General features: G+C 37.9%; 1 protein-coding gene across 7 annotated transcripts in view; it reads right to left on the reverse strand.

Moving 5' to 3' along the window:
- Positions 1–761: 761 nt before the first annotated feature.
- Positions 762–14,434, reverse strand: part of LOC143020620 (uncharacterized) — a 214,087-nt gene continuing 200,414 nt past the window's right edge. For all 7 annotated transcript variants that reach the window (XM_076177077.1, XM_076177080.1, XM_076177078.1 and 4 more), the window contains 5 exons: positions 13,823–13,991; positions 12,689–12,852; positions 3,111–3,314; positions 1,992–2,159; positions 762–1,590 (listed from right to left, as the gene is read on the reverse strand). In XM_076177077.1, the coding sequence (XP_076033192.1) occupies positions 1,175–1,590; positions 1,992–2,159; positions 3,111–3,314; positions 12,689–12,852; positions 13,823–13,991 (1,121 nt within the window). In that variant the 3' untranslated portion in view covers positions 762–1,174. The remainder of the gene's footprint in view (positions 1,591–1,991; positions 2,160–3,110; positions 3,315–12,688; positions 12,853–13,822; positions 13,992–14,434) is intronic.

Here is a 14,434-nt window from a genome sequence, read left to right on the forward strand (position 1 = left end):
GCGACCCGTGCGTCCATAATCATGAGGTCAAGACGCTAGCAACCGAGCTACGTGTGATGGTTCAAAAGGACTGTACAAGTCCCCGACCACGCTTCACGTAACATCAGATCTAGTCTCATTTTCATCCAATCCCCGTATTAGGCGAGCCACCCGACAAGTTGTGTATGTTAAAGACAGATTGAATATTTTTAGAAGCTCTGCCATGGGATTCGGACCCTGACCCGTGCGTCCATAATCACGAGGTCAAGACGCTAGCAACCGAGCTACGTTTGATGGTTCAAAAGGACTGTACAAGTCCCCGACCACGCTTCACGTAACATCAAAAGATCTAGTCTCATTTTCATCCAATCCCCGTATTAGGGATTCGAACCCTGACCCGTGCGTCCATAATCGCGAGGTCAAGACGCTAGCAACCGAGCTACGTGTGATGGTTCAAAAGGACTGTACAAGTCCTCGACCACGCTTCACGTAACATACACACACACACACACACACACACACACACACACACACACACACACACACACACACACACACACACACACACACACACACACACACACACACACACACACACACACACACACACACACACACACACACACACACACACACACACACACACACGTGTGTGTGTGTGTGTGTGTGTGTGTGTGTGTGTGTGTGTGTGTGTGTGTGTGTGTGTGTGTGTGTGTGTGTGTGTGTGTGTGTGTGTGTGTGTGTGTGTGTGTGTGTGTGTGTGTGTGTGTGTGTGTGTGTGACAAAGGTTAGTATGTGTGCATGTGGATTTGTGTTGTGTCTTCAGTTAACACTAATAAGATGATCATTTTCTTATATACAGAAACTAATAAGCCACCTAATATTTAGGCATTTTATTTCTAAGTGGAGAAAGAGTTTCATGTACCCATTTGTGTTAGTAGTACCATTGTTTAACTGCATGTCTATGGAATTTTCTTGCAACCTTGGAGAAGGCTATCTATATTCGCACTATGGCCTCCGCGAAATGGCAATTATTTTGTGTTCAGTAATCGACAGGTTATCAACACTTTCAGCGTAAAGTCATGTTTCCAGATGAATAGGATAGTTTGACATTATCTAAAACCAATCACTTCTTTGTATCATTGTAGTAATGAGGTTAAAACATTGTGGTTTCTTATGATCCAGTTTCATTGATTTATATGGGAAACCTATCTTGTTCGGCTGATGTATCCTCGGGGTCGTCTTCCAGGTATTCTTCCTTCACTTGAGATCTATTCTCCAGGTTACTTTTCGTAGCCTTCTCGTCCTCAAACTGAACTCCCTCAACCTGGCCTTTCTTCTCCATCGGAGAAGTTTTCTCATTTTTATTCTCCAGGCTATTCTTCATTGTCAGTGACATTTTCTTTTCCTCCAAATTATCCATGTGAGTCCCGCCAACTTCATTCACTTGGATCTTTTTAACATAAGAAGTGCGTTTCTTGAAGTAGATGATGTGTAGGAGGAAGTAGAGGATTCCGACGGTGCCACTGACAACGGCTGTGAGACGGAAAGTCGATCGGGCACCAAGGGGCTTCAACAGAAACCCACCCACAAGACTTCCGAGACTATTTCCTGAAGAAGAAAACGTAGATGATAAGCAACGGTTTAATTGAGATCTTTTTTTTTGCAAGATTGTCGGTAAAGTTACCGTTAACATTCTTGTCAACCCCCATTTTGAGTTAAAGTACTATAAAAAGTAATAATCTAATACTGCTGCATTAATGCAGCACATCAACATTAGAATTCGTCTCGTATATTCCCCACAGTTAGCGTTTTCTATTGAGCTGATAAAATCATCAAGGGTTAGCTTGGATAAGATTCTAATAGATAACTAAATCATCATTCATATACTGTACTACAGTCCGGATTAAACATTTGTATAACATTTGCCAAAATAAATCAGCATCACAGCATCATATCATAAGCAGTCCTCAGGACTGATAATTAGATAGAAATAAATTAACAAATCTCACCGACGCCATGATGGAGGCCCCCATAGATTCCTTGCAAGGTGGCAAGGGTGGAGGGAGATGCTAGATGGACTGCGTAGGTGACCGCAGCCGCTCCACTAAGAGACACCGTAATCGACTGAAGCAATTCGATGGGCATCACTATCCACGGGTTGTTAACTAAGGAATAACCTGCGGGGGATAGGAGCGTATCGGACATTTTTCTTAATTTCTAGTCTGTAGTATGTGTGTAAGCATAAATATCATTACATATCTGTGTTTTGCAATCTAAGAAAGTAATGTTGTTTGTACAGCCACCGTCGGATCTCGGGTGTGGCAAGCAAGGATGGTGCAATCAATGTGTTTTCAAGGAATGTGTGGTGGTTATATCGTGGTGCAGGGGTGATCGCCAACTACTAAATAGAATTGCATAGCAGTGGCTGGAAAAGAACACGTGAAGTGCGCCCATCATGTCTTATCATGTTCTTTTTGACACTGCATTTCACAGACGTTTTGGCTAACACCAGACATTTTATTCAGCTGACGGGGCAATCAGTAGAAAATTAGGTCTTTGTCTATAGAAACTTTGTTTTGACGTTCTTGTGTAGAGTACGTCAAATTAGCGGAGGAGTCAGTCATCTACGAGTGACTTCTCTAAACTGAATAAAATCGCCTGACGATTGTCAAAACAGTATCACTCAAGTAGCACATGGGACTTGAGAAGTTGAATGAGTTAGATCTTAACTCTGAGGCTGAATAAAATGGTCTGGGATTAGCCAAAATGAAATAATCAAGTAAACCACTTATTTGGAGAATGTGGTTAGGCCTAGGTGAGTGAAGCCGCCCGACATTTGCTATGATAAAATCTCAAAAGTAGAGTATAAGCACAAATAGATGAAGTAATATGGCGTTAGCCAGAAAGCCATCATTAACAGAGAAAAGCATAACGGTGGTTTCTCTGAGCCCGGTGAAAACATATGACGTTAATTAGAATAAGGTCCTTAAGGTGATTAATGTCATTATTTCTAAGGATATAACCCCAAATAAGACTTCACAGGAGACATTTAATAAATCATCGTCTTAACAAACCAAGGTCAAGGCCTGACGAGAGGTACTACTTTACAGTCCATAGATGCTACTTACCGACTAACCTCACGACATAGACAAGAAGCCCGAGCACGATCGTGTTGACGTGGCCGAGCCTTTTGATGATCGTGTCTGACACCATGAGCATCGGAATTCCCGCCAGATACCCCACGGTTACGGTTAAGCCCATCAGCTTCTTGTTGGCTCCGATGTCTTGAAGGAACCAAAAGAGGAAGGTATCCAGGAGTCCATAACAAATGCCTAAAGGAGAAAGAGATCCTTGAGTAAAAAAAATGTGAGAAGTCTTTGTCAAAAGGCGTTTTGCTTAGACCGAAGTCTGCTTTTGTCCATAAGGTATTGGTAATCGCACGGAACTGTAGGGTTTGAATCTGGATATACAAAGGTGCACGTAAGGAAGTTATTAGAACCCGATATTAAGTTTATATATGTAGTTGTGTTCAAAATTATGTAAACGCACAATAGATTGCACTATGCAAAGTTATTTTTTTTCGTTAAAATTATAATTCACTGTATTTATTTGTATAAAAATTACATAAAGCAAACAGACAATTAGGTTATGTTTGCATCGTGGAAAGCCGTAGCTGTTCAAGGAGCTTGGCTTTAACTACAACCGCCCAAAACGCTACAATTCCAATTCTCTCCTTAAAAATGACATACAAGAATACCTAAAACTTAAAACGAACGATGTTGTGATTGTACTCTTTCAGCCTTCATCTTTTATCGGCATCATTTAAACACCTCTTTTGAATTTGATTATATCTGAGACAATCTTTTGTGATAAAAAAATATAATTTCACTTTGAACTTACATTGTGTTTGAGCCGCAGAAAACTAATAAATTGAGTTTAGGGAAAGATATCGTATTCTTTTCACATTATCACCTTGCATACAACACAATGATAAATTCTAAGTAGTGCTATATAATTTTTTTTCACGGAATCAATATCCTCTTGTAATTTCGAATTTCTCTCCATAATGGAGGATGTTAACACCATTACAAAATTAACATTTAGTCGTTCAGTCTGTACTACTGTGTTATGTGAGCGATAATGTAAAAGAAAGTGTGTTTATAACATCATTTTTACCCTCATAAAACTGTCAAGATAAGGTTGAATATCCTATTGATCAACAAGATTCCCATTATTCTATCTTCTTATTTATATACCAAGGGCTTCTTCCCCCTTGTAAGGGAGGATGAAGGCACATTCCTATCTACTGCCCACTGCTCAGGTCAGAAGCATTGTAGGAAGACAGTGCACTCACAGCAAGGTCGCTTCACTTAATTTGCGACATCTCCTCTTCTTCTCCTCTTGCGAAAAAAAAGAGAAGACCGAGAAACCCTTTGGGTAGCGTCAAAATATCATTCGCACACGACCACTCCCAAAATATCATTTACTCAGGTTATGGTAGTACTCATGGAATGCAGATTATGTTGCTTAGAGTTAAGCATTAGAATAAATACCTGATAAGAAAGTAGTACTCCCCAGATAAGTGTTATTTCTTTAGCCTCTGATAATTCAGTAATGAGAAGGAAATTAGAACAGAGTTGTATGACAAATGGAGTCCTTACGTAAGAAAAGGACTCGTCTCGTTTGGAGAAATAGGACAGGAACAGCGGTGTGTACAGGGATACCGGTATATCAAATGCCTATAGATAGCAGCAGGCATTGTAGAAGCGCATAAGTATGATATGACAATGGTAAAACGGGAATTTAGAGTACTGTTAGCCAGAATGCTAATTGAAATAGAGGGAAATAAGAGATGGCTCACAGTAGGAGTATCGGAGAATTCAATCAGAAGGGTTGTGATGTCTTTAACAATAGATGACACAATACAAGATGACCCAGAAGCACCTGGTGTACCAAGATAAGACCCAAGGGAGAGCTGAAGCTAAAAAATATGTGGTGAAAATGGTTGAAGAGAGATTTTTTTTTACCTAGGTTTTATGATTTCCATCAGGTGCACAAATCCCAAAACCGACAAGCATACGAAGTTTGTTAACTGCAAAGCTATTTATAGCATCAGGGGACTATTGTCCTTTAGAAGTATTGAAATTGGGTAGCTATTTGATAAGAGAAGACTCCACTACTTTCCTTCTGTAATTGCGATTAGGTTTATAGATTATAGCAGCCTTATCCTAGTACATTCAGTGATTTAAACTGTCAGTCTGATGTGATTTTTAGGTTCTTTAATTCTCGTAAACAGTTCCCTTCTTGATTGACCCCAATAAATGTTAGTGCAACCTCGGTATGAGTGAGTGAGTAAGCGAGTGCGTGGTGGGTGTGTATTTACCTAGTTGTATTTTACGGGAAGGGGAGCTATGCTCGTGGTGAACCGTTTTTGTATCTCGCAGGATCAAGTTTGTTCTTAAATTCTTGTATGGAGTTTGCACACACTATTTTTTCGTCCAATTTATTCCATATGTCTATCACTCTGTGTGGGAAGCTGTGCTTTTCCAGGTCTCTTCTGTAGCTGTTCCTTTTGAGTTTCATTGCATGTCCTCTTGTTTTTCCTCTGTCCCTTTTTAATATGTCCTCTCTATCAAGGCATTTCTTTCCTTTCATAACCCTGTAGATGGTTAATAGGTCCCCTCGTTCCCTTCTTTGTTCCAGGGTCGGCAATTCCAGTTCGACCAGTCTTTGTTCATATGTCAAGTTTGAAAGTGTTGGGGTCATCTTTGTCGTTACTCTTTGTATTCTTTCTAATTTTCTCTTATTATTTTTTGTAATGAGTGACCATATCAGTGCTGCATATTCCAGTTTTGGCCTTATCAGTGTTTGTAATGTTTTTGTTATCATTTCCTTATCCAGGTTTTTAAAAGCCACCTTTATTGATCTCAACAAATTGTATGATTCTCCGACTATTTCATTAATATGTTTATCTGGCGACATGTCTCTGGTGATGATCACTCCTAGGTCCCTTTCAGAATTTACTTTCTTTACTTCTTTTTCATTCATTTTATACTGTTCCTATATTTTATTCTTGCTTTTCACAAGTTCGAATATACTGCATTTTTTTATGTTGCATTCTATTTCCCATCTCTTGCGCCCCTCTGAGACTTTGTTCAGATCACTCTGTAACGACTCACAGTCTATTTCGGATCTTATTTTCTTGAAAAACTTTGCGTCATCCGCAAATAAGTTCATGTAGTATTCAATACTTTCGTCCATGTCATTCACATATATAGCAAATATTATTGGAGCTAGTATTGACCCCTGTGGGACACCACTACTCAATTCTTCCCATTTTGAATATTTGTCTCTGAGCACTACTCTAATTTTTCTTCCATATAGGAAATCCTCCATCCAATTCAACAGTTTTCCATGTATGCCTACTGTTGTTTCCTGTTTATGTAGCAATATTCTGTGTGGTACATTATCAAATGCCTTTTATAAGTCCAGGAAGGCACAGTCTGCCCAGCCGTCCCTTTCTTTCAATATATATATATATATATATATATATATATATATATATATATATATATATATATATATATATATATATATATATATGTATACATATATCAATCTTGAATAGAAACAAATCAAATTAGTGGCACATGATCTTCCCTGTCTTTGATGACTCTCACAAATTTTAACTATTGTATTCGTTATGGACACCGGCCTGTAATTTGTTGGGTCTTCCTTATTGCCCCCCTTATATATTGGCACTATATTGGCATTTTCCAGTCTCCTGGTAATATTCATTTAGTACCCAGGTTGCAACTCCGTCCGGACCATGTGATTTGTTAACGTCAAACTTTAATATTTTATTCCTTATTTCATTCTGAGTAATATTCAATTCCTTCATTGGAGGAAATCTTATCTAATTTCTTTGATCACAGATTTGTAGATTTTCTTCTTCTTTGATGAATACAGATTTGAAATGTTTGTTCATGATATCTGCCATTTCTATATCCTCTATGTATTCTCTATAACCTTGACATAATTTAAGTATTTCCTGTTTGTTTTTTAGTTTCCCATTTATATATCTATAAAATGATTTAGATTGATCTTTACATTTGTCTATTGTGTCTTTTTCATAATCTGTTTTTTCTTCCCTGCGTATTTTTACTTAAGGAAGTATATGTGTGTGTGTATTTACCTAGCTGTATTTACCTCGTTCTCTTTTACGGGAAGGGGAGCTATGCTCGTTGTGTTCCGTCTTCATATCTCGTTTTATCTAGACTGATTCATGTATCGTTTTTGCACACACCACATTTTCATCTAACTTCTTCCAAACGTCTATTATCCTGTGGGAAAGCTGTTCTTTTTCAGGTCTCTTCTATAATTGTCTTTTTTTTTTTCGTGTCCTCTTGTGTCTCTACTATCCCGTTTTATTAGATCCTTTCTATCAATAATTTCTATGCCTTTCATGATTCTATAAATAGTTATCAAGTCTCCTCTCTATCTTCTTTGTTCTAATGTCTGTAGCTCAAGTTTTGTCAGTCTCTCCTCGTATGATAGTTCTGAGAGTGTTGGTGCCAATTTCTTAATTGCTCTTTGTATTCTTTCAAGTTTTGTTATACATTTTTTTGTACTCTGCATACTCCAATCTTGGTCTTATCAAAGTGACCAGTATTTTCTTCGCCATTTCTTCGTCCAGGTATGAAAATGCTACTTTGATTGATCTTATTGAATTATAAGTTTCTCCAAAATTTTTGTTTATATGTTTCTCAGGGGACATATTATTCATAATAATGACTCCCAGGTCCTTCTCATTTTCCACTTTTTAATTTCTTCTCTCCCAATTTATATGATCCAACTATTCTTTTTTGCTTCTTCCAAATTCCATTATACTACACTTCTTAATATTAAATTCCATCTCCCACTTCCTACTCCATTCCCATACTTTATTGAGATCACTCTGCTCTTTGTATTCTTTCAAGTTTTGTTATACATTTTTTTGTACTTGGTGACCACGTCGTCTCTGCATACTCCAATCTTGGTCTTATCAAAGTGACCAGTATTTTCTTCGCCATTTCTTCGTCCAGGTATGCAAATGCTACTTTGATTGATCTTATTAAACTATAAGTTTCTCCAAAATTTTTGTTTATATGTTTCTCAGGGGACATATTATTCATAATAATGACTCCTAGGTCCTTCTCATTTTCCACTTTTTAATTTCTTCTCTCCCAATTTATATGATCAACTATTCTTTTTTTGCTTCTTCCAAATTCCATTATACTACACTTCTTAACGTTAAATTCCATCTCCCACTTCATACTCCATTCCCATACTTTATTGAGATCACTCTGCAGCGACTCTGTAGCGACTCACACAGTGTTAATTTTTTTTCAACAGTTTTGCATCGTCCGCAAAGAAGCTCATATAACTTTCAATTCCTTTATTCATATCATTGATGTATGTAACAAACATTATTGGGGCCAAAACAGTTCCTTGCGGAACTCCACTAATCACCTTATCCCAATTTGAATATCTGTCTCTTATCATTACTCTCATTTTTCTTTCATGCAAGAAGTCTTCCATCCACTTTAGCAATTTACCCTGTATTCCTCCTGCAGTTTCTAATTTCTTTAGCAATTTCTTATGTGACACCATATCAAAAGCTTTTTTCAGGTCAAGAAATGCACAATCAGCCCATCCATCTCTTACTTGTATTACATCTATTATCTTGAATAGAAACACATTAAGTTTGTAACACATGCTCGTCCTTGTCTAAATCCAAATTGCTTTATTTTAGTACATTTTTTTTTAAAATACCTTACCCATCTGATTTTGATCTTTGTTTCACAAATTTTAGCTACCATACTTGTAAGAGAGACCGGTCTATAGTTAGTAGGGTCTTCCTTGTTTCCCCCTTTATATATTGGTACTATATTTGCTCTTTTCCAATCTTCTGGAACTTTTCCTTCCCTCCATCAACTGCTTATTAGACTATGTATTTTGTCTGTTAGTTCGTTCCTGCATCCTCTCAAAATCCAGTTTGCCATTTCATCTGGTCCAAGCGATTTCCTAACATGGAGATTACTCAGGTATTTCATTATTCCATTCCTTGTTATTTCTATCTCTTTCATAGGAGGGACTTTCTCCTCCCACTCGATATCTCTAAGCTGTATGTTCTCCCTCGTAAACACTGATTTAAAATGCTTGCTCATAATTTCTGTCATTTTTATTTCCTCTGTGTATTCAACTCCTCCTTGTCTTAGTTTCACTAACACTTGTTTGTTTTTCAGTTTGTTGCTTACAAATCTTTCAAATAGTTTTGGTTGATTTTTACATTTTTCTATGACATCCTTTTCGTATTTTCTCTTTTCTTCTCTGCGGACTTGTACACACTGATTTCTATAACTAATATATTTTCCATCTTTCAAGTCTTTTGTCTTTCTTCCATTTTATCCAAGCTTTATTCCTTTTGTCTTTTAACTCGCTACATCTTTTGTTGCACCAACATTTTACATATCCTTTTTCTTGTCTTTGCCTTGGAACGTAATTTTCCACTCTTTTATAATTTTTTTTCAAAATATTCCATTTCTCTTCTACTGTTGTTTCCTCCTTGTGTATCTCTTCCCATTCTGCTGTTTGAAAGAATTCTCATATTTCATCATTTTTTCCATACATCAATCTTCCCTTTCTATATTGTTTGTTTTTCCTTTGTATTTTCCTCATTTAGTTCCAGTTCAACTAATATGTGGTCACTTTTACTTTTTGGTGTCTTATATTCAATCTTGTCCACTATTTCAGGTTTTGATGTGATTATTAGGTTCAGTCCCGATTATTCTTCCTCATTTCTATTTCTAGTATTCTCTTGTATCTATTGTGTCATTGTATGTTCAATAATCATATCAAGTAGTACATTTGCCTATAGGTCGTCTCCACCCTTCACTGTCATCTCTTCTCAGCAGATTTCTTTACAATTAAAGTCACCTATTCTTCCTCCATATCCATTATCTTATTTAGTGTCTTCTAACATATTTTTGTGTTCTCTCTCTTCCCACGAAGCCGTTTTCGGAGACACATAATTTACCACAAAGATCCTGCTCTTCTTGTCCCTGTCCTCTATTTCCATCATAATTATCTCCACTCTATTCTTTCCATATGTAACATTCCTCACATATATATCCTTTTTAGTCAGGAACATAACTCTACCCCTTTGTTTTTAATCCAATAATTATATGCACCATGTCCTACACTTTTGGGTGGTAGTGGACCTTTCAATTTTGTCTCTACAATTCATATTATGTCCGATTCTTTTTCCTTCAGGTAACCATTCAGTTCATTCAAGTCTGTTATTAACCCATCTATATTTGTGAAAGACATTTTTAATTTTCTGTTACCTCTATTCTGTTTTCTGTTTCCCTTCCGTTTTTCTCTGACTCTGTTCTGTTCTGTGTTTTTTTTTTAGCTTCGATTCTTTTTGTTTTCTCTTCCTCTCTTTCCTCTTTATCCATTTCTCTTTTTATCCAGATAATTTTTTGCTAGTTTCCCTGTTTTTGATAAGACATTCTCTGCTGTCGTTTGTGACCTGAATTTAACCTTAATTGGTCTGGTGTTATCTATACTGTGTTTCCCCAATCTATATATTTCTTCAGTTTCTTTCTCTATTTCTTGTTCATCTCCTTGAACTACTTCTTATACCCTGTTTACTTTTTCCTTTACCTCCTTTATTCTTGTAGTCCTATTTGGATTATGCTTCTCTTCCATTCCTAATATGATTATACATTTCTTTTTATCTGCTAAGTCTCTTACTATATTTTCCTTCTCTCTCATCACTTTAATAACTGTGTCCTTAGTTTGTTCTCTCATCTGTTGTTTCACTATATCTCTAAATTCAAATTTGTTATTCCCCTATACTTTTTTCCAACCACTTACCTCTTTTGCTATGGGCTCTTTATTCTCTTTATTATTCTTTTTAATTCACCATCCCTTACTTCTCTTAAATGTCTTTTTAATTCTTCTATTTCTTTGGTTATGCTTTGATTTTTCCTCTTGTTCTTCCAGTTTATGAACTCTGTGTAACTAGTGCGAATTGGCTAAACCTAACTTCCCTTGCTTTGTTCATTTTTGTTAGTTTCTCCTCTAGACTTACTAGTCGGGGGAGGTTATCATCTCCTCCCTCATTAAATCCATAGAAGTAATTATCTCCTCTTTCCATTGAGCTGCTCTTATCTATATTCCTACTCTTAATACTTTTGCTCACGGGTTCGACCTCGGCTGTGTCGTCTGCACACCTTTTGTTTACACCCCTTCTGACTTCCAGAGCCCGTTCCTTACCTTCCACATTTTCTTCCATTTTCCTCAATAATGCCTTCACTTCTCCTTTTTCTTCACCTGCCCACTACACCACTAGCTTTGCTCTTCCCTACTAATATAACAAAGGTACTCCCTCGTCGCTGAAATCCACGACTTTTTTTTTCGGAGTTCCAATGTTCGCCGTCAATCCGACGTGTGTGCGTTTGTGTGTATATATATATATATATATATATATATACATATATATATATATATATATATTTGTGTGTGTGTGTGTGTGTGTGTATTCACTTGGTCTCTGGATCACGTGTTGGACTCGTGATCGAAAGCTATTTCCCTCCCGGAAGAGAGCTCAGAGCTCGTATGATCGATCTATGGGTAATGCTATGACCTTTCACACACACACACACCCAACTCCCCGCCCACGAGAGTCAGAGTAACGACCCGAGGCACAGCGATGCCGAAATAATTTCGGCCCTGGGCAGGATTCGAACTGGGTACTGCGAGCACTATCGTACTTCCCAGTCCAGCGCTCTACCAACCGTCCCACCGAGTCGGTGTGTGTGTGTGTGTGCGTGTGTGTGTGTGTGTGTGTGTGTGTGTGTGTGTGTGTGTGTGTGTGTGTGTGTGTGTGTGTGTGTGTGTGTGTGTGTGTGTGTGTGTGTGTGTGCGTGTGTAAAGTTAATGTTCCAATTAGTGTTTTTTACCTGTACACATCTACAACATACACCTACTATTTTCAGAATTATCATGATCTCCATAACCACGGGATGGGATAGCAATATGGAAAAAAATGTGCTAGGGTAAAAGACGAACGTCTGTTCAGCAAGGGAGAAGAGATAAGAGATAGATATAAGTGTAAAGTGGTTGTGAATGGATGGTAGTTAGGAGACCGGAAGGGAATTCTTGTTTGCTCCTTTATTTTTTAAGTAAAGGAAGGGGAGGGCTGCCATGCAATGAAGCAGTTAGGGTAAAACAGTTTCATCTGTAAGATCCTGTTGTAAAGATGCTATGTCTTCCTGCGTTAATTTTGACCCTGTTGATATGGGGAGAGGGGAGGGATGATTATCTATCTACAAGGGACAACAAATAGGTGTTGGATCGGTGTGAGATAGGTAAAAAGTGGGTGCATGTCTTTGTTTGGCTACCTCACTTAAAAGGAGAAAAAGGCTTTTTGGTATATGAGTATACTGTATAACTATATCCATCGTTATTATTTCTTTTGTCACGATGCTAACACTGTCGAAGATATTGATTATCTCTAGCGTTATCATTACCGATAAGAAAGGCATTATCATCGTTTTTACTATCATTGGTCTTTCCCTGACATCTTTCTTATTCCTTAACCCCTTTTTTTCTATCCCCCAAAGTTTCAGAGAACCATAGTGATTAATAAACATACCAGATACAATCATGACAAGAAGGAAAGCATTGATTTCAGGGTTCTTGAGGAGGACCTTGCTGTCCCGAAAGATGGTAGTATTGGGGACCCTGAAGTCAAGGTTTATGAAGAGGACGAGTATGCCACTGAAGATCTTGATGCCGCAGTGCAGGTAGAAGGCCGGTCTGGGTAAATAAAGGAGTGTCATTTACATTTCTATATTGAAAAGAAGCCTTATAGCTTCTCTAAATTTTGACGCAGCCCAAAGGGATTTCTCCCTGTCTTCTTTTTTTCTGCGTGAGGGGACGGAGATGGGGGATCGCCGATTAAATGAAGCGGCCATCCTGTGGATGTGCTGTCTTACTGCATTGCTTCTGACCTAGGGCAATGAGCGAGATGCAGGGATGACCCGTCATCCAGATGGAGCCAAGAAAAGAGGGAGGGAGGGGTGGTAAGTGGTAGTGGAGTATGTGGGGATGAAATGGGTTGGAGTGAACTTATTTTTTTTTTTACTTTGGTTACCTCCTTTGTAAGGGGGAAAAAGGCTTTGGTATATGTATGTATACTGGTTAATACTAAACAAGATATATACTTTCTTTAGTCCAGGTTTCAGACTCAGCACAAAATATGGTCATGATCAATCCACATATCATTTCAGTAACGAGAAAGAAATTAGAACAGAGTTGTATGGCAAATGGAGTCCTTACGTAAGAAAATGATTCGTCTCGTTTGGAGAAGTAGGAAGGGAATAGCGGTGTGTACAGGGATACCGGAGTTTCTTAAATGCTAATCTGTCTAAGGACGGCAGCAGGCATTGGAGAAGCGTATAATTATATGATAATGGTAAAAGGGTAGGTAAAAGGCGCCGTAGCACGAAGTTCTATCAGAGTAGAAACTTCAGTACTCGGATATCCAGCGTCGGAGGTAGCTACCGTCAACCATTGGGATCAGATCCACGCTTCCTTCATTAGAAGGGGAGACTGAAGCATAATTGACCAACTCAGCACCTTATAATTTGGTGGTGAGATTACCTGTGATCAGGTCTGTCACCTTTGCATTTTTTCCTTGACCTAAAGAATGAGTCACCGAAACTGATTAACACAGACCATCCTTGATGATGAGAACCAGCGACACATTATAACACTGAAAACTTACCTAAAATCCTGAAATTTATTGACTTTAGAAACGTAGTCGATCAAGTAACCGGAAATGGGGGCCAAGACGATGGACCCAAGGTTGGAGTAGAGCATCTGGAGTCCATATTCGCCTCCGGCCTCTCGAAGTACAGCCACTGCGGCCCCAGTGAAGAGACTGAAGGACGTGGCTGAGGAAAGAAGAAAGGTGGAATATAGGAAATAAATCTGTCTACTTATGCGACAAGGCCTTAAAACTAAACGAATACCACAAAAACAAGAATAAAGTATGAAAATGTATTGTCTAGCCAGATGAAGAGCGTGAAAAATGTGACTGAGGAAAAAATTAATAAACAAATTAATTGATGAGCTAATGAATAAATAAGTAAATGAGCAATTAAACAGATGAATAAAAAAGAACATAAGAATGAAGGAGAATGCAATAGACCACAAGGCCTACACTAGAATATTCCATGGTCATTACCTCCTATCATCACCTTTCATTAAAACAACCGATAGTTTCAGCGCCCACTACATGGTTACTAAACATATTCCATTCGCTAACCACTCTGTTGATAATCCAGTTTATGTCTATTTCCTTCTTAAATCTAAACCTGTCCAATATAAGTCTATT

Source organism: Oratosquilla oratoria, chromosome 40 (assembly GCF_046742065.1).
Source record: "Oratosquilla oratoria isolate Oo_2021 chromosome 40, ASM4674206v1, whole genome shotgun sequence".
Lineage (NCBI taxonomy): Eukaryota > Metazoa > Arthropoda > Malacostraca > Stomatopoda > Squillidae > Oratosquilla > Oratosquilla oratoria.